Raw genomic sequence first — 19,762 nt, forward strand, 5'->3', positions numbered from 1 at the left:
GTCATAGTTTTAAAGTTTTTTTATTTCTGACCCTAAAATTCTGTCTCCTCTATCCCATGTCCTTGCATCTTTTCCACATGTTACTGCTAATTAGTATAAATTCATAGACATATGAATTGGACATTAATTTTTCGAAGTGTGTGTCATTTATTACGGAAAAGTAGCGGCTCCGGTCTAGAAAACCGAGATTAACGGCCGTAGGAGTCCGTTGTCTGACCACGGGACACCCTCTATCTGTAAGAGTTGGCATTAACTTCGCCTACAAGCGGCAGTCGCTCGGTCGGTATAGTTCGCTTGCGGAATAAGATCCACGGAGTTTATTTCGGTTTTTATTTTGTTTTCGATCAATTATGCCACTTATATCTATCATTTATTTGCCTTTTATTTCCAAGAGCTCTGTCCCCATACGGTTCTTGCAATACACTCGATTCTATCTTTAGTTATGTGTTTATATATACAAAGTAGAACGGAGTCTGTAACTGTTGTAGGCCTTCTGTTTTCAACGAAAATTCAACGTGCATTACGCTTGAGGAATGACCACACAGGAAGTTTAATTTTTAAGGATGGAACTAGCACTCAAAGTCGGTGGACACACATTTCTTTAAATGACTTCAGTCTTGATCCGGAAACTCTTTAAGTTTTAACTATTCCATCCCCTGAATTGTTTGTTCTGAAATTATATGCCCATTCTGCTTCGAATGAAGAAGTTATATATATCATCGAATGAAATACGATGATCATGAAAGTTGTTGAAGTTTTGGAAAAAGTGATCATGTTGTGCTGTCTTTCAAGGTTATGCCTGCTATTCCTGTATTCGCAGGGTGATAGTGACGGAAACCTGATAGTCAAGCCGGCCGAGAATGAACAGGGATTCTCCAGAATATTGCCTATATTATGATGAGTAGTTATTAGATTCTAAATGGTTCTAACGATGGTGAATAATACTCAGAATTGCTGGGATTTTTTAATTTGTCCATGGTCCGGTATTCTAGAAACTAGAAAACACAGCGTTACGGAAACCTGATGTGTTTCCTTCTTCAGGTGTCTTCCCTCCCTCACCTGAGAACGGAAACATCTAGTTTCCGAAACGTTGTGTTTTCCAATTTCTAGAATACCGGACTATGGGCAAAGTCCAAAAACCCAGAAATTCCGAGTATTATGACTAGTTTATGTTATGGCGGATAGTTCATCTTATGTTGCACCTTAAGCAGTGGGCCAATAAATTTGTTCTCAATAATAAGAACCATATTTTAATACTAACCTGGTCACTACAGTGACAGATCATCGAGATGCGCTGATCAGTATTTAGAGGACCCTGTCTTCGACCACTGTTGCTGAGTCGAGAAAGAAAATACATTTTTACTTATAACCAGTCACATCAAGAGAAGTAGATCGATTCAAGAGAATTAGCTTGCATATATATACTTATGACAATGGACAGGATCGTGGCATATCAGTCCCAGTATCATAAGTAGAATCAATAACGTTTCATTCTTCTGTCTCTGCCACCCCAAGTTCACGTCTGACTACTGTATTTTGCCACTGGTATAGCCAGTAGGAATAACAATAGCAGGAGGTGTTTGCTTTCACTCCATAAACATTAGAAATGAAGCATAAATGGGCATAAGCGATCGGCTTCAGTCGCCTTTATCCATTAGACCCAAGCTCGTGTATTTCCATTTATATCATTCTGTCGCCCCTCAGGCGTCAGTAATTATCATGTACCAGCAGCCGTAAAAATCCTGCTAGATCTTCCTGCAGCAGAAACAGAAATGCGTTGCCCATCTGTCGCTTCCACTACGTTCCACAATTCTGCTCTCTGCAATCACGCCCCATATTAGCCCTCCGGAACTGCTGTTGCAGCTGTTGACCCCTCCTCAGAATTCTCCATAATTACCTTCCCAAATATGCATTCAGGAAAACGCATTTACGAGAAAATATACAAACACTGGCCTCTTGACATTATAACCCAGTCAGTCGATTTCTTACGAGCTAGATGGTCCATGTTCGATTATCAGCAAGAGCAGGAGCTTTGGAGCTAACTGAACCCCCTTGTCTCAAAGACTATCGAGAATGCTTTCCGTGGATCGTGAAAATAAACTTTCGTTTCTAGCTGGCACGGAAGTTAAAACATGTGGAGTTTTACATCTCCTCCCCTATACGCCTTCATGACTTGGATCTGAGTAGCAGATTCAGCTTTACAATTGTGCTTGATCTAGCGGCTGTCACATGCGGAAGCCTGTTTGCGTCACTGTGTAAATGATCGCAGCCAAGTGGGTGTCCAGTTTTCGTGTGTACGACTATACGTAATCTATTGGATAGGATATTCAGTAGCACGATAGTGGTAGCAGCGGGAGGGGATGTTGGTTGAGGTTCTAACCGACCGGAATAAATCCGTTTCATCCCTCACAGTCCTCTGAAATTCTCTTCACGCTGTCCCCATATTCTCCCTACCCACAACTTCTAGCATTTCATTTTTATCGTTAAACTGTATTAGTGGCGTCTGTGTTTTACTAATGCTGTCATTTTATGTATCCTCTGCTTCAGCATCTGTTGTGTAAAATAAAACACTTAGTTCGATTCATAACTACAGGGAATTGAGTGTCTGGGCTTCTTTTATTTTTTTTTAAGTAGTGATGGATGGGGTTCGCTAACCACGAAGGTAAGTAAAAGTAAAGGTATCCCTGTAACAGGGGCCGCGCCATAGCTCAAGTGGTTAGTCGCTAGCTTCCCACCGGCGACCCGGGTTCGATTCCGGGTCTAGTCAAGTGGGATTTGTGGCGNACCCGGGTTCGACTCCGGGTCTAGTCAAGTGGGATTTGTTGCGGACAAAGTGGCGCTGGGGTAGGTTTTCTCCGAGTACTTGGTTTTCCATGCCAATCTTCATTCCACCAATTGCTCCACAATCACCCTCACCTATCATCTGGGGCTGGTACAATAGGCCAGAAGTGGCCGCAGTACAAGGGACTTAGTCCCACCCCACTAGCAATAAAAAAAATCCCTGTAACAGGCCGTGGAGGTCCATAGGGTTGTGAGACGTTGAGGATCCCACATTATCTAGACAATCGGCTCAAAGATGGCGGTAAAGTTGTCAGCCTTACGCGCCGGCCGCGCTTTACTCCACAGGAAAATTATTTAATTAATTCCTGGTACTCATTTCTGTTAGAGGCTGAGTCGACCCCAGGGCCAACCATGAAGGAGGATCAGCTAACTTGTTTTATTGTTAAATATTGTTAACTGCTAAGTTTGTTGATTCTTTATAATCCTTTCGCCGTCAGATTGTTGATATCAAAATTGGGGATAAATGGGATGCAGGCCCACTCTACCGACATATATTATGGGGATTTCGAAGTGTGAAGATTATTTTGTAGTTACGACTTTCAGACTTGAGGTTCACTCGGTAGAGATCTAACTGAGGGAAATTAATATGCAGACGAATATCGCAGTAACAGTGAGAGTTAACGACATTTGTCCAACTGCTGACGTTATGAGATGCTTCAAATAATCCCGAGCAGGTTTGGAAAATTCCCGGATGCCTGGACGCCACGGCGACTACCAATTTTAGGCAAGTTCCCAGTATTTAAGGATACTGCCTTTCAGAATGGAGACTAACATCACTTCGGTGCTTAATTTCGCTTGGGCCACTATCTGTCCTGACTGAGGTTTTCGTGACTTTTCTCAGTTCTCCCAAACAAATAATAGTACCTGAAATTAAAGCAATACCCCTACCTTCCACACCCTTTCAAGCTGTTTATTAGTCATCCTGTAATTCCACGCAGTATAATCTGAGTTGAAGGCGTTGCTAAATAAACCGCAAATAAAATAAATTAAAACAGAAAATAGACTAACGGGAATGGCCTTCAGTGTCAGAGTTCAACAAATTTGGAGACAGCATAGCAAGAGAAGAGAGTACGGTCTTGGGGTTATAACGCTACGTAGTTCGGAGAAAGCCCAACGTTGTAGAGGAATATATCGCCTTAATCTTCAGGGCTGAATAGTAAGCCAAACAAGAAACCAGTAGAAGCAAGTATTAATGGTATTTTCAAGGTGCACAACTCGACAGCTATAAAAAGTTTACGCTAAAGGTATTTTCGGCTGAAAAAGAACAAACCATTAAAAGTAGAATACAGTACATCAAAGCGAAGTTTTCTGAAACTGAGAACAGTTTTCCGCTAGCTATCGTGTCCATCAACGACAGACTTCAGGAATTTGGAAACAGCAATATAAAAGTCATAGCGACTCAGTTCGGGAAGATTTTGACTGATGATAGAGGCGATTAGAAAAGGATGAATGATATAATGGGTGAATGGAATTTGAAGGCTTGGTGCAGCTGTTACTTCTTATAAAACCTGTCTCTACATGACAGCTCTGCTAAGCAAACTCCTCAATGTTTGCAGTGCTGTAGACATCAACAGCTTCATGTGAGAGGGGTTTTTGTATCAATGATATCGTGAAAAACAAATTTATGTCATCAGCGCAGGCTAGCAGCATAAACGACTTAATGATGACCAACATTAATATCCAAGTTTGGAAGATGTTGCTGCAGTGCGATGCATAGGACACTGGTATTCTCACACCAAGGGGTTCAGTCACATTGCAATCAATATGTCTGTTATGGCTGCCATCAGTAAAGACGGAAATTATAATTTTGCATTTTTTTTATACGTTGCTTGTCTGGCTCCTAAAATATTTAGCTGGCGCTTGGAAATTTCGGCAGTTAATAATGTCTGAGTGAACTGAGAAGTTCATGGAGGTAGGCCTAGGCCCACTGGGGCTGTAGTGCCAAGGGGAAAAAAAATGTCTGAAGAGACGGACATGAACCACAAAAGAAAGCATAGCTAGAATAATTTTCCGATTTTCTTTCCTCTTAGATGTTTATACAGTTAATACTTCTGCAATCTGCTCTATGTGGCTAATTTTCACAGAGAAAAGAAATTTGTATTTCGCTAATAAATCTTTGTTCATTACAGCGTAGGTCCCCCTCCCCCTTGGCACTACAGTCCCAGTGGGCCTAGGCCGCCTACCTCCATGAACTTCTCCGTTCACTTCGGATTTTCTAGATCTTACGCATTCGGTAGGACTCCTTGGGCGGGTGATCAGCTCGTCGCAAGGCCTCTACCTGTACAAAAACACAGAAAACCGCACACACACACACACAAACTAAACATCCATGCCCTGAGTGGGATTCGAAACCACGATCCCGGTTTCCAAGCGAGCGAAGACAGTACATGCCTTAGACCGCTCGGCTACCGTGACCGGCTTACAGCGTAGTTACACGGTGTAATTCTATAAAATGCAACACAAAGAAACAACATAGTCTATTCTTTGTTTATTTAACGACGCTGCTTCAGGCCACGTCATCTATTATCAGATGGGAGGATGTTTGTAAACAGTTAATTGGGAAGAAAGAAGAATAATCAGCCATAACCTACACGAGCACGGACTTGCAAGTATGGAATACGCTTCGAGCCAATTATACGGCATATAAACTTACATTTTATAGGCCTCCTATGAGAATGTGGTATATAGGACTGGTATACATGTTTAACCTTTGGTACAAGAGCAGTGTTGTGTAACGTTACTGTCTAGCTGAGTCATAAGTCACTGGAATTGTCGTAAATAAATACGAGCTTTTGAATTGCTCGTAAACCGGGATTGCGGATTCGTTTCGGCTTGGGACACATATATAACTGCGTTTTCCTCTGTTGTGTTATATTATATAGGAAGAGACCGTGCGATGGACTGATCCCCCATCCAAGAAATCCTGCAATTTATAGTTTCGGAAGTATCTTAATTCTGAATCAATATATCTCACTTTTTAGACGTTAATTTCAGTATTATCCTCCAACCTTCTCCTAGGTTTCTCAAATAGTCTCTTCCGTTCTCGTTTTCCGACCCAAATTTCAGTCCTGCATGAATTTATCATCTCTCCAATGCGTGCTACATGGTAACCTATGTTTCCGTCCTTCATTTGATCACCGTAATATTTGGTGTAATATTCAAGTTATGAAACTCCTCATTATGTTATTTTTCCTGTTCTTTTAAGTTCCCCTGTCTTGTGTCCAAGAAAGTGTGCTAAAGTCTGCAAACATGTCGACAATGCGAAACTTGAATAAGATGTCTGGAAAGTAACGTAGCCCACTCGGAACGTTTTATCAGCGGTGGGGAGGTGCAACAATTGGACACTAAATTTGTAATAACGTAGTTGATGTTACCCTCCCGAGCGTATACAATGACGCCCTTTGCAGAACTGCGTCACTAGGGTCACTCAAGAATTTGGAGTCCCTGTTTCTGCCTGCCGGCATCACGTACTGGCGTCACGTCCGCCGTTTCATTATCGCGTTTTGTAGGCGGAATGCTTCTGATGAATGGAAAACTTGCTACATCGATTGTTCTATTGTGTGAGCGCAACAACATAGATGCCGGACACGTCATGCTCCTGTCAAGCTTTTGTGCAACGTTCTGGCTGCGGTCAGTCTCTCAGAGTGTGAATATTGTCTACGCAGACCGGTGCTGCACGGGTTCAGAATTAGTTTTGTAAAGAAAGTTGTCCTACAAGGTTTTCTTTCATTCGCTGTTTTTTCTTTCTTTCTTTTTTCTTTCTTCCTTTCTCTTACTTTCTATCTCTCTCTTTATTTCTTTCTTTCTCTCTCTTTCTTTCTTTCTCTCTTTCTTCCTCTCTCTTTCTTTTTTGTCTTTTACTTTCCTAAGGAAGTTCTACCAGATACGATACATTGATTATGAGGCGTCGAATGGTAAGGAAGCTGTAATATGAATGTCTAATCGAAAACAGTATGAACGTAAGCATCCCTTCCTGTTGATGATGTGAGAGCGACACCAGCGCCACTAATGCAGAAATACTGTGTCAGTAGATCTTCAAATAATTATTCATATTAAGTGTTTCTAGAACGTAGCTCAACTATGTAAGGAACTCAAGAAGACTGCGATTGCTGTAAGTAATCGACGTTGTACTGATTTCTGTTTAAAGATAGAATATAAGCATTATAAATTTCGCACGAAATTTTCTTGCATGTTAAATAATGGCGACGATTGTTAACTTATCGATAATGTGTGGTTAATTTGAACTTCTCTTAATCTGTATGAGTAGAAATGGTGTACTTAAGTGGGTCATTAAATTGTATATTTTAAATTATAAATTTATATTGTAATTTGTGCTAAAAATAGGCGTCATCTGTTCTTCACACAATTTCTTGTATCCTCTTTTCTCTTGCGACTGCGCCGCGACTACTCCTTCATCCTAAACACCCCTACTCCCAGTACTACGTATTCACTTACTCATTAATTTGTAGTTCACTGTCATTGCAAAATTACCGCCGCCCCCAAATTGGGCTGTTTTATAACCTGTTATTCAGGTCTGTTGTTGCGAACTTGCAGTTTAGTGAGTCACGGAGCGTAGCGGCGCCACAAGGAGAAGTGTATTAATGGTACTGCACGAGGAATTGTAATTTTGTACAGAAAGCTGATCAATAACATTCAGCCTTTTAGAATCTTTGTACCACGAGAGATTGCGCAATTACTCGTATGGCGGGGATGAAAAAGAATAACAAGACTAATAAATGGAAAAGCAATTAAAGAGGAAGTAATTTAAGAAGCAACATTACTGGTCTTTCTGAACTGTATTTTATGAATTCAAAACGTCACGACGCTCCGATTTTTGGACATTAGATGTAATTGTAGGCTGGCTCTGTATTCTCGGGGAGGGACAAGTGTTCCCATAAAGGGGAGTTTTCACTGAATCCGCTTTTTGTGTTGAACACATATTGTCATATCCCCTTTCGCTTCAGATGTCGAGTGAATGCATAAGTGTGATGCTTCGTCTTGTTGTTATGTGGCGCGTGACAGTGTGTCTTGTCAGTCTGCCTGATGGACCAATCTGTATATAGGGGAGAAAGCGACTGAATTCAACAACACGACATTTCCATTACCGTTTATAATGTAAAGTAGCTTCGTCTCCAGACGTGCCATGTCAGCTCTGTGGTACAATAACAATAATTAAACATTCAGTGCACTTCATGTCAATCAGACACTCTCAATGCGGCCCCCGCTTTCCTGTATCCACTCGCTGCAAAGAGAAACTGCTATTCTGAGCGCGAAATCATCTCACCAGCTGCGTATTCACTGACCTGTGTGAGAGGTCGTTTGCAGCTAAGTGCCAATCATTTGCATCTACTGGCTTCAAGTTTTCTCTGTAGACTTGTTTCATTCACGATGTCTACTGAATGAACGAGACGTATGGCCTCTTATTGGTTTCTTCATTTTTCTCTCTCTTTATTCTTACATTTTATTTGATTGTATTTCTCTTTTCCTAAGTTTCCTTCTTCCTTTCGCACATTCCTTCAGTCGTGACTTCGCGGTTCATGCAGTGTCACCGTTATTTAGAGGCTGTCAGAAAATCATGTATAGTCATACACTTTATGTGTTAAGCGTCATTAAGACAGTGACATGGTTAAAACTGTCGAAGTGGCGTTCGGAATAGCACTCAACCGTCGGCTGTGAACCAGTTATTTGCTTTTCTCGATACCATGTTCGCGTTAATATTCCAGTTCATAGCCTTTGTGAACAAAGTATAGGTATAGTGGTACAAGAGAATTATGTGTGTAGCTGTCCTTCTTTCTTCGTGAAGCGGTGGAGCCCCGCCTCCGTCGTCTGCGTCGCTGGTCACTCCCCTTTCCCCTACCACTTTTGAATTAGTTGTTTCTCAGGGGTTTTGGACGTCTTGGTAATGGGAAAGTGGGGAGGTTTTGGTAGAGATGAGTTCTTTCTCTCAGGGTTCACGTGTCACATCAGGAGGGATACTGTTGTTAAATGATGTCCGAACTAGCTTTTGGACGACTTCCACTTTTATTACACCCTGAATTTTACACTCATAAACTGCACCAAGTTAAGACTTTGATATGGGCTCGTGGCCCAGTAAATTGCTACTTTTATTTAACGAGGGTAGGCTGAGCACCCTCGGACGCGCCTAACTTTCTCGAAGACCAAGTAGCGAGTGTGTAGAGATTACGGTATTGATAACTAAGCTTGTGACTACTTTCCCCCACACCACTAATTCCAAGGGGGGAGAACTACCTCCTCACAAGTACCCCCGGATTGGTTCTTATACCGGGAACTTTCGTGATTGAACAGCGCTAGTAACAACCATATCATGTTCCATTCTTTCTACGACATTCAAAACTAATGTCGGCAATTTCGCCTCGCGATAAAGTCCCGGGATATTATCAATTTCGTCATCTCTTCTATGTGGGGAGACTGCTTACATCCAGCTGCACACTTTCTGTAGCGTAATTCTTTATCCAAAGAGGCCCCATAGGGTTACCTAAAATCATTAATACGACGTTTAACTTTAATTAGAGTAGCTACAAGCTCCGTCCGGCTTCGAACTCGGTTCGGCTATAACCTTTTACTCTTTCTAGCCTCGAACTCGGTTCGGCTACATGTGGGCAAATTAATCTACTGGTCTCTGCAGACGTGGGCTGTGAAGCAGATTGAAGCAGGACTGTATGTTTTCTCCGATACAGAAATATCCATTACCTGCTGATCCTATTACATTTTCCTCAACAGCAAACATAGTTCTCAGTCTACTTGTATTCTCTCAGTGGGGACAGGTGAAATTAATTTTAGTTGTAAGGTGCGAGGCTTCCTGGCCCCATATAGGCCTATAGGTTGCAGATTGTCTAAAATCCTGGTACATAAATCTTGGTCTATTGCAGCTATATTCCTCATATCTTGAAGGACTCTGTGATATAGCAATTTATTTCATTAGTTCAGACGTGCATGGAACTTTCTGCTGCAAGGCATTTATGGCATTCGAAAAGGAAGGCAAATGAATAAACACTGGTGCTTTTAGTGAGATTTGAAGACAGCGTTCAGCGAAGGGAACTTATGGGCCAGGAAGAGTTCTGTCTTCTGGGATGTACGTCGTGTAGTCCGTTGAAAATCAAAGGACTTTTTGGAGGAATATGTCACTTCCATCTGCAGGATCGAAGAATAAGCGAAACAAGAAACCAATCTGAAGCAGGTAACTTGTTGCGTTATGCGTAATGCTTCGGACCTGTTCAGGAGAGAAGCGCCCGGCTCTCCTGACCCGAGTGCCTGCTCGCGTAATGTCTCACTATATGTAGTGAAATGAGGTAAACGTAGCTCTCAGTTATCCCTGTGCTTAGGCAGCACGCCATGATGGTGTATAGGACATGCCGGTAAGTTGTGAGCTTCTCGCTACGACCGCTTTGCTGCCAAAGACAGAGCTACTGGTATTCAATGGAATGGAGGACGATGCCTCTCTTCCCATGATCGGAATCAATTTACAACAGCCCTGGCCGTTGTTAGTTACTTCGCTGAGGAATTTTTAGTAATAACATAGTACGTAATTACAACAGCAGGCTAATAACATACTCAGTAAGACAGCATATACCGTATTATGGAAACACCGCAAAAGTTGGTTAAATAAGGAAAAAGCAAGAAGTTCCTGGAAGAGCTGATTGCCTACTTTCCTTTGATACGGCACGGATCGCATAGAAAGCGACGCTTCCAACAATTCTTTGTTGCCACGGGAACGTCTTTACCGAATTAATAGCCAGCCACTACAAGGGGATACACAGGCATACGCATCCAGTATTTCTTTTATTGTTGCGTGGGCCATGTTTACCGAGCCTTTGCGCAGGAGCGGAGGAGGGATACACATACAGACACGCAGACTAATGGGTGGGGATTTATGAAGTACGCCGTTGAGACGGGCTCAGGTACCGTCCATGTCAAGTTTCATAAAGATTGGTTCAAGCAGTCTAAAGTTAATAAGGGGGGACTCACAGACACACAGTAGGGATATCTCATGAGCTTAGTCTTATTTTTTCAAAATAAGGAAAATAGGCTGACAAAACGGTAAGGAGTAGCATATTCCGAATCTCGTCTTCATGCTTATGAATAAAATATCCAGTCATGAGAATGTGTGTGTGTGTGTGTGTGAAGGATTGAGCAATACCATGAAATGGAGACAATGCGTCATTACCACATGAGTTATTGCGCCTTAGTGTTACATAAGCCTACAGCGCGCCTACCGGATCCTCTGATTTCGGGGATTCGAACATCAGTTTGCCTTATATAAATTCACAATCCATCATGAATGCATACGAGCGAAAGCCAAATTTGTATCAGTCCTTATCAGGCAACAGGAAGGAAACGAGTGTAGAGGAAAGTGTGCTTCAATCGATCACACTTAGGTACAGGTCCGTTTTGCAAATGCAGTCTTTGTAATGTTTCGTACTTCATTGCCATTGGTGTTCATTTATTTCTTATAGAAACGTAAAGGTAAAGGTAAAGATGTCCTTGTGCTTAACTAATTAAGCACTACACCATGAAGGTGTACGTGGGAGTGGATGTATAGATTCACATTCTCTTGACCTCGGCAGTAGCTGGAAGTGAGTGGTCAGCTTCAGGCCCCCGCCGCTTTACCCCCGGTACCCATTGGATAGGAGGTTCGGTGGACCCCAGGCCGGTCTGGAAAATTTGGAGGAGAGAAAATTGTTTGCCCTACCGGGACTCGAACACCACCCCTTAGTCGTCCAGCCCGTAGCCAGTCGCTATACAGACTACGCTACGTCGGCTCCGTATAAAAATCTTTTGTGTCAGTTTCATATCCTACTTTAAAGAAGTGCGTTCTGAAAAGAAAGGCGAACTCACTCTCGGAGCTGAACCCTTCTTGAGGAGCGGCCAATTCTGCAGCTACTCAAGAATTTCCCAGCATTTTATGGAACCCGAAGGTTCATTACTGTGTTCACAAGAGCCCTCTACTGGTCTCTGTCCAGAGCCAGATCCATCCAATTCATACCATTCCATCCTGTCTCTCTAAAGGCGCGTCCACATTACTCGTGCTCGTGCTCGTGTGACTCGCTATGCTCGCGAGTAATGTGGACGATATGACAAGTCACGAGACAAGCAAATTTTTAATTTTTAATTTAAAAACTATAGCCAATAAATTAAAATACGACTACAGACTCTACACATTACGCGTAAATATACGGATCCTCACGCGCCGAAGCCTGGCGAGCACGAGTAATGTGGACGCTCCTTAAGATTCATTTTAATATTGTCCACCCACCTACTCCTTGGTCTTCCCAGCGGTCTCTTTCCTTCTGGCTTTCCCACCAATATCATATATGCATTCCTCGTCTCCCCCATTCGTGCTACATGCCCTGTCCACCTCATCCTCCTTGACTTGATCATTCTAATTATACTTGGAGAAGAGTACAATTTATGAAGCTCCTGATTGTGCAGTTTTCTAAAAACCCCAGTCACTTCATCTCTCTTTGTTTCAAATATTCTCAACACCCTGTTCTAAACACCCTCAGTCTCTGTTCCGCATCGTTGCAAATTCAAAATAACCTATATTATGTTGTGAAGGTATAAGTGACCACATTTTTAACCTTCTTTCCTAATTTTGAAGAAAGGAAAGTAGGCTTGCTTATGCAATCTCCATTCTGTCTGTCTCTGTGAATCCCCCTTATCAACTTTTGAATGCCGGAATCAGTCTGCATGAAACTTGGTGTGGCAGTCATGGCGCCTGAGCCCATCGCAGCGGCGTACTTCCTAAATCCTTCTCATCCGTCGGTGTGTCTGTATGTGTATCCCCCTGTCATTTCTAGGTAAGAACTTGGTAAAGACGTTCCCGCGGCAACGAAGAATTGATGGAGGCTTCGTTGTCTATGCGATCAAAGGAAAGTAGGCAATTATTTCTTCCTAGAACTTCTTGTTTCTTTCTGAGTCAGCATAATTTTCATCCCATCGAAAAACATTACATACGATAGTTTTGAATCTTAATTAGGTCTGTAACATATTTATGGTTTTTACTGTTTATCACTGTGAACACGCGGTAGCGTAATTAGTTGAGGCATTATGCTACAAGCCGGAAGGTCGCGGGTTCGAATCCCGATGAGGTCATTGGATTTTTTTAATTGACCTAATCTTTCGAACTGTACCATGGCCCTGGGATCGATTCAGCCTCTAACAGAAATGAGCGCTAGGAATGTTCCTGGGGGTAAAGGGCGGTCGGCGCGTAAGGCTGACAATCGCGCCGTCATCTGTGAGCCGATTGTCTACAAAATGTGGGAGTCTCAACCTCTCACAACCCTATGGACCTTTACGGCCTGTTACACGGATAACTTTACCTTTTTTACTATTTATCAAATTTGTGTAGCTCTACAATGAGCCGCTTAATACAACGTTGATAAAATTCACTACGAGCATCAGGAATGTAAGGGTTTCATTGTCCCGATATAAATAAAAATTAAACTTCCTCCGGCAAATTTTAGTGTAGGCGCTTCCATTCAGATACCAAATAACAACAAAAAACGTTCAGTAGTTTCGGAGATAAAATAAATGGGCATCCAAACGGATAGACAAATGCAGCGTCCCTCTTATAAGCTAATTTCATACACTCCCCTCAGAGAACGCATAAAGTACCTTTTAAGTATTGTGGATGTCTCTAAGTACGTTCCGGTGGTGGTATAACCAGGATAATGAGTAAAATCAGAACTGGTCCATCAACTTTCACAGACATATCGCAAGATCACGGAAAACACATGTGGGGGGTTGGAACACTCTGAGTAGGTAACTTTACAGAAGGAAATTCCTGTTGTTCGACGAAGCCTGTCTTAGGAAACATCTCTTACAAGTTGCGCAATTATTACAAACTTTCAAGAAATCGGTAAGATGTTTACATCTGTAAATGATGTTGCTCATGATTCTGAGGCTCTCACAGGGGTAAGTAGGAAGAGTTATGTATTCTCTCATATAACGCCGCATAGTCGCGTGGCAGTCAACCGACGTCTGGGAGGAATATATCGGCATCACCTTCGGGGTCCTTTTAGCCTACTTTCCTTATTTTTAAAAATATAAATGGAGGCTTACGAGAACACTTTGATGTCTGTATGTGTATCCCCTCACAAATTTTGTTAGACTCACCTTGCCGTTTCTGCCCCTCCCCTTCATATTTGAGGTTTGTGAGACCACCTTGCTATCAGGACTATACAGAGTGTCCCAGGAGTTTTGTGCCATACTTCAGGAGCGTACTGAGGGTTCCCTATAAAAGAACTTTGAAATAGGAACCCATGTCCGAAAACGTAAAATAGCAGCGCTAGGGCGGCATTTAAAATCATTTCGGTTAAACTTGGCACCTCAATGTCGAAGAGCATGCACAGGCATATTACCCCTTCCAAACTCTTAAGACTCACCTCCTAGAGTAGATGTTGGAATTGATGCCCTCCATTTTCAATGCATGCGTTACGTCGACGAAAGAAACTTTAGCGCACCCTTTCAAATATTCGAGGTGTCTCACGGATCATGTCACATGCAACACGTATTCTGGCCAACAGCTCAAATTCATTTTCCACAGGCATGTCGTAGGTTATAATCTATTTAATTCCATTTAAGGGCCTAATTGAACTTCACGTATCTTTGCGTTCTTTAAAAGATTTTCGCTTTACTGATGCTGTAAGAATAGCATCGGAATTCGCTGTGAAACAGTGAATCCTTTAGACATCTGGTAAAGACTCCTTTGACTGGGGACCGTTTTATCTCAAGGCGTCTACATACTCAGGATAGCACGATACACGAAACCTATTCCCCGCAGAAGCGATGTCCAAGGGCCCTATTGTTGCTAACATAATATTTCTTGCTATTGTTGTAGGTCGCTCACCACGTCACCATGTCACGTGCTGTCCTTTGAAACTACCAGCGACCGAGCATCATGGCGCGTGAGGTCACACCATTGGTAGCGGCCGTCGCATTCTGGCTTATCGCAGTGGGCGTCGGTTCATCCAGACGCCTAACACATGTGCGTCATCAACAGCCGCAGGAAGATCTTGTGTCAACCGATGACGTGTTCGCACCTCAGAGACGCGGAGCCAGTGCTGCTGCAGAATTGCACACGCAGCGCCGAGGAGGGAAGCTGAAGAAACAACAGATTACTGTGCAGCACTATGAGATTCCTAAGGAAAGAAAGCCAAACATTATACTCATACTGACAGACGATCAGGATGTTGAGCTAGGTAAGAGGTAGAACTTGGGATTTAGCATGAAACTCCCTATAAGTCTACCAAAACTGGGATTTGATGATCCCAGCTCCGTCCGCTTTGAAACAGCAGTGTTTTCCAAACACACTGCCAATTGTTATGTTCACTTGTGAGTTCATCTGTACTACAGCGACGTTCAAGGAAGTACTCAGGTCTGCAGGACTAACTGCTTAAGTTTACGACAGCAATAACTGTATTCTGATGAGCACGTGAAGTTTCGGCAGTAAAGCTTGTCTTCTGCCCGCTCTAGGTTTTGCTACGTCACCTACGGGCTAGACTACTGATCATCAAATTCTGATGACTGAAAGTTCTTAATTTTTAAGTCTCCTCCCCTCCTCCTTCTGATCTAAAATCTCCACGTGCCATCGTAACTCTGAACATTTTGCTAGAAGGCATTCACAGTATTTAATTAACAGTGGAATACCCACTGAAGGCCAATCGCGACAAGCGACATGTTCTGCGCAATAGATTTGAAATGCTGAAACGCAGTAACCACTTTTTTTTTGGAGGCGTTCCATGAGCCTCCCTATCCGAGTGTGTGAGATGTCAGGAATGGGTGAATTAATTTCAATTTGAGAACAACTCGCAGCTGACACAAGACATTCTTGTTTTAGTGTGTCGACATTTGTATAAAATCAGCGTATATTCTAAGATATTATTAATGTGTGGTCACTGTTATTTGCCCTCCTTTCACTTCTAAATACCCTCCTAAAAAGTAGGGCTTCTAAGATTAAGAATCAGGCCACTACACCACCACCCCTGCCACTGTCGATGTGGCTACTGGTTACCTTGAGGCGAGAATAAAGTTAACGCCCGAAATGTCGTGTGTACATAGGCCTACGCCTCAAACATTGGCCATTGCCCTACGCACTTGCAGTGTAATCACGCAATAAATCTTTATCATAAAGCCTTAGAAATTAAGCCGATATTTTTGCTTTAAAAGTTTAATAAATTGTTATCCAAAGGAAATTTCATCATATTCTGAATATACCGCACAAAGGGCAAATTGTCGTTATGGACCTTTAGAAGAAAAGGATAATGCTTCGTTTTCTTAAGACTTGTGGGAATTGAAAATAAAAATATTATTTTTAGACTTCTAGAAAAAAGTCTTCGAGACCTTTCAGAATTATTTTTGCAGATCCGTGTGCAAACAGATTAAATCCTGGAGAATTCTTGCAGGATTATTTTCACAGATCTGTTTACAAACAGATACGCCTTGGTGCTGCTTTATATCTGTTGAATGGTTCACAAACATTGTGAATAATTGACACAGCCCATTCATTGTCACGAGACGCAGTTGTTGGCTGTATCTTCACGGTACGTTGCACTCGGGCACAGCTCAACTTAAGAGCACTTCAGAAGGCATACCTCACTGAAGATTAACGAACGGGATATTAATGCTTCGTTCCAGCGTCTATGAAGCGGGGTATAAACAGAGAAAAGCGTTGAGTGCAGTTGGAGAACCTGTTCACAATGAGCAGACAATGCGAAATCTTGAAGCCAAGCACTCACAACCGACCGTCAGACAGTAGTTCGTTCGCAATGTGTACGGACTGAAATCAAACGCAGACAAGGTTTCAGGTGCGATAAGTGGAAAACCTAGTTCATTGTGAGCCTACAGTTTTCTGTAGTTTCAAAGTAATGAAAGCCACTTAATAAAACTAACAAAGACAGATACTCGTACTTGAGCACTTAAATGGCATTTATAGTCTTCTGGATATAACATCTTGCGAAGTAAAAGGTAAAGATATTCTTCTGTTTAGTGGAACACCATACCATGAATTCGCCTGGGGAAATGGAGGGGTATCTTAAGGCAGTTTTAACCTCGGCTCTTAGATAGAGGTGAAAGGTCAGCTTGACGCCTTGGTCGCCGTGTCCTGCTCGATAGGAGACTGGATGGGCCACAGAGTCGGCCTCCACGTGATCCTACTTTATTGTCATCACAAATAAAATCCTTCAGATAGTTGCTTTATGGTTTCTTCCATTATTTTATGACGCCATATCAATTGCTTTCGTTATCTAGTGTTGGATAATGTATGATGCTGATGATGATAAACAACTAATACGGGGGTATAAGGAACGAAGACGTATTTCTTTAATCGTCTTCTACACCTTCTGCTTATAGGAACTGAGGAAAAGCAAGAAAACATCATTCGGGATACACGACTGTCGTATAATTCGAACCGGGTACCTCCAGAAGGGGCGATGTCGCTGTTTTAACACACCCGGTTAGCTTGCATGCGCCTGAAGGAGAGGAGACGGGAATTTGGTGTTATGACATCATTCTACTGTAGAGATTGAACAGTCCGTGTTATCAGTAACATTCTGCTGGTTTGGTTCTGGACGACGCGGAAATCGCAGTTGCGACTAAAGATAGAAGGATCAGTTGCATGTAGCGTGCAAAAGGAAAATACGAAGTGTATAAATTGCTTTGTTGGGTCTGAGGTTGTCACGCCGGTGACTGTGAAGAGTACAGCCTTCTGGGCTTTAACGCCGTGAAGGTCTGAGAGATGGAACTACATGGCAGACTGCATGCAGTCTTTTGTTTGATTGCTAGTGGGGTGGGACTAAGTCCCTCATACTGCGGCCACTTCTGGCCTGTTGTACCAGCCCCAGATGATAAGTGAGGGTGATTGTGGAGCAATTGGTGGAATGAAGATCGGCAGGGGAAACCGAAGTACTCGGAGAAAACCTGCCCCAGCGCCACTTTGTCCACCACAAATCCCACTTTACCAGAACCGGGATCGAACCCAGGCCGCCGCTGTGGGGAGCCAGCTACTAACCGCTTGAGCTATGGCGCGGCCTAGACTGCACTCTTCATAAATGATTTCGGTTGGAAAATTTAATGGAAATAGAACACTGGAGCCTTACTCGTAGAAAGAATAATAGTCCATTTAACATGTATGTTTATTATTTTAGTCTTCCTTTGATGTACGCTGTGATGACAATGGGCTAAACTCTGTTTGGTAAGGTTGGTTTAGGATTGTTGAATTCTACAGTACCTGGAAATTTTTAGTCAGATAAATTGCTATCAAGATTGAGCATGTTTAAAATAGTTACAAGCGGTCTTACGTCTATAAGCCAGAGCCTGGATGCACGTACGATATCGTTTGCAGTTTAGTTGACGGAGAGCACTGGGACCTAAACGCCTGGTACAAGAAATATGGCACCAGACCCTCTGCCCTTACACTCCCATCAGGCATTAACTTACCCGTATAATATGTATAGTCCCCGACTCCTATGCAATGGACACCGGGGGCTTTTTACTCTGGGGTAAAGCGACCGGGGCGTGAAACTAACCACTCACCTCCAAGTAGTGCCCAGATCAAGAAAAGTGGAATCTATACGTCCACTCCCCAATACGCCTTCATGGCGTAGTGCTTAATTGGTTAAGCACAGGGACAACTTTACCCCGTGTTGTGGCGGGTTAGAATAACTCCACCGTATCTCTGCGCGTCATAGAAGGTGACAAAAGGGGAACCCGGTGCCTGGTGGTATAACTGGGCTACCCGGTCAATGGAGGACATAAATACAGAGATCTGTCCTCCTGATGTGGGGCTGAACTCAAGGTTGACAACCTTGCTCTAAAATATTATTGTTGCGAAATCCAAAGAAATGAAAGCCGGATCGGAACCCTGACAGTATCTTGTAAGGAAGGATATGGCTCGAAAAGATCTGTTCTGTCAATGATGCTAATGAGGATAATGATAATGATAATAATACATATAGAAAAAATTTACCCCAAACTGACAAAATATACGAAGCCAGTTCTGTTTTTATTTGGTTATTTCGTTAGCAATTAAACTTCTAAGTTTTTAAAATGTTAGTTTGTAAATTTGACGATGACGTAGTTGTTAATATCTGTATCTATCTATTATAAACATAGCTAAGAGATGTTTTTAAAATGTGACACAGTTCAGATATTTGGGAACTATATAACAAATCAAAACATGATTGAGGAGGAAATTAAGTGGATATTGAACTCGGGAAATGCTTGCTACCATTCAGTCCAGAGCCTTATCGTCTGTTGTCTAAAAAACAAGAATTAGAATATATAAAACTATAATTTTGCCCGTGGTTTTGTATTGGTGTGAAACTTGGTTTGTGACATTAAGGGAGGAACATAGACTGAGGATGTTTGAGAGCAGGTTGTTGAGGAGAATATTTGCACCGAAGACAGAGGAGGTGACAAGAGGTTGGAGAAAACTGCATAATGAGGAGCTTCAGCACTTGTACTCTATGCAATGTATAATTCGAATGAGCAAGTCGAAGAGGATGAGATTGGCAGTGCATGTAGCACGAATGGGATGAAGAGGAATGCATAGAGGATATTGGTGAGAAAGCCAGAAGGAAAGAGACCATTGGGAAGGCAAGATGTACGTAGGTGGATGTATAATATTAAAATGGATCTTAGAGAGATAGGATGGGATGGTATGGATTGGCTCAGGATAGGGACCAGCGGAGGGCTTATGTGAATACGGTAATGAACCTTCGGGTTCCATAAAATGCTGGTAAGTTCTTGAATGGCTGCACAACTGGCGGCTTCTCAAGAAGTGCTCAGCTCCATGAGTACTTGTATTTATTTAACTGTTAATTAACATTCTTCCTTATTGACTTGTAGTCTAGTTGTCTGCATATCATATTTTTATTTATAATTAATATTTTACGATCGTAAT

At 42.4% G+C, this 19,762-nt stretch overlaps 1 protein-coding gene across 6 annotated transcripts in view; it reads left to right on the forward strand.

Moving 5' to 3' along the window:
• LOC111866186 (extracellular sulfatase SULF-1 homolog) overlaps positions 1-19,762 on the forward strand; it is a 245,366-nt gene that overhangs the window by 117,389 nt on the left and 108,215 nt on the right. For 5 of the 6 annotated variants that reach the window (XM_023854888.2, XM_023854887.2, XM_023854884.2 and 2 more), the window contains one exon: positions 14,702-15,062. In XM_023854888.2, coding sequence (XP_023710656.1) covers positions 14,762-15,062 — 301 coding nt within the window. In that variant the 5' untranslated portion in view covers positions 14,702-14,761. Of the gene's footprint in view, positions 1-6,645; positions 6,953-14,701; positions 15,063-19,762 lie in introns of those variants that run through there. The other variant, XM_023854886.2, reaches the window with a different exon arrangement.

This window comes from Cryptotermes secundus, unplaced genomic scaffold (genome assembly GCF_002891405.2).
Source record: "Cryptotermes secundus unplaced genomic scaffold, Csec_1.0 scaffold599, whole genome shotgun sequence".
Classification (NCBI taxonomy): domain Eukaryota; kingdom Metazoa; phylum Arthropoda; class Insecta; order Blattodea; family Kalotermitidae; genus Cryptotermes; species Cryptotermes secundus.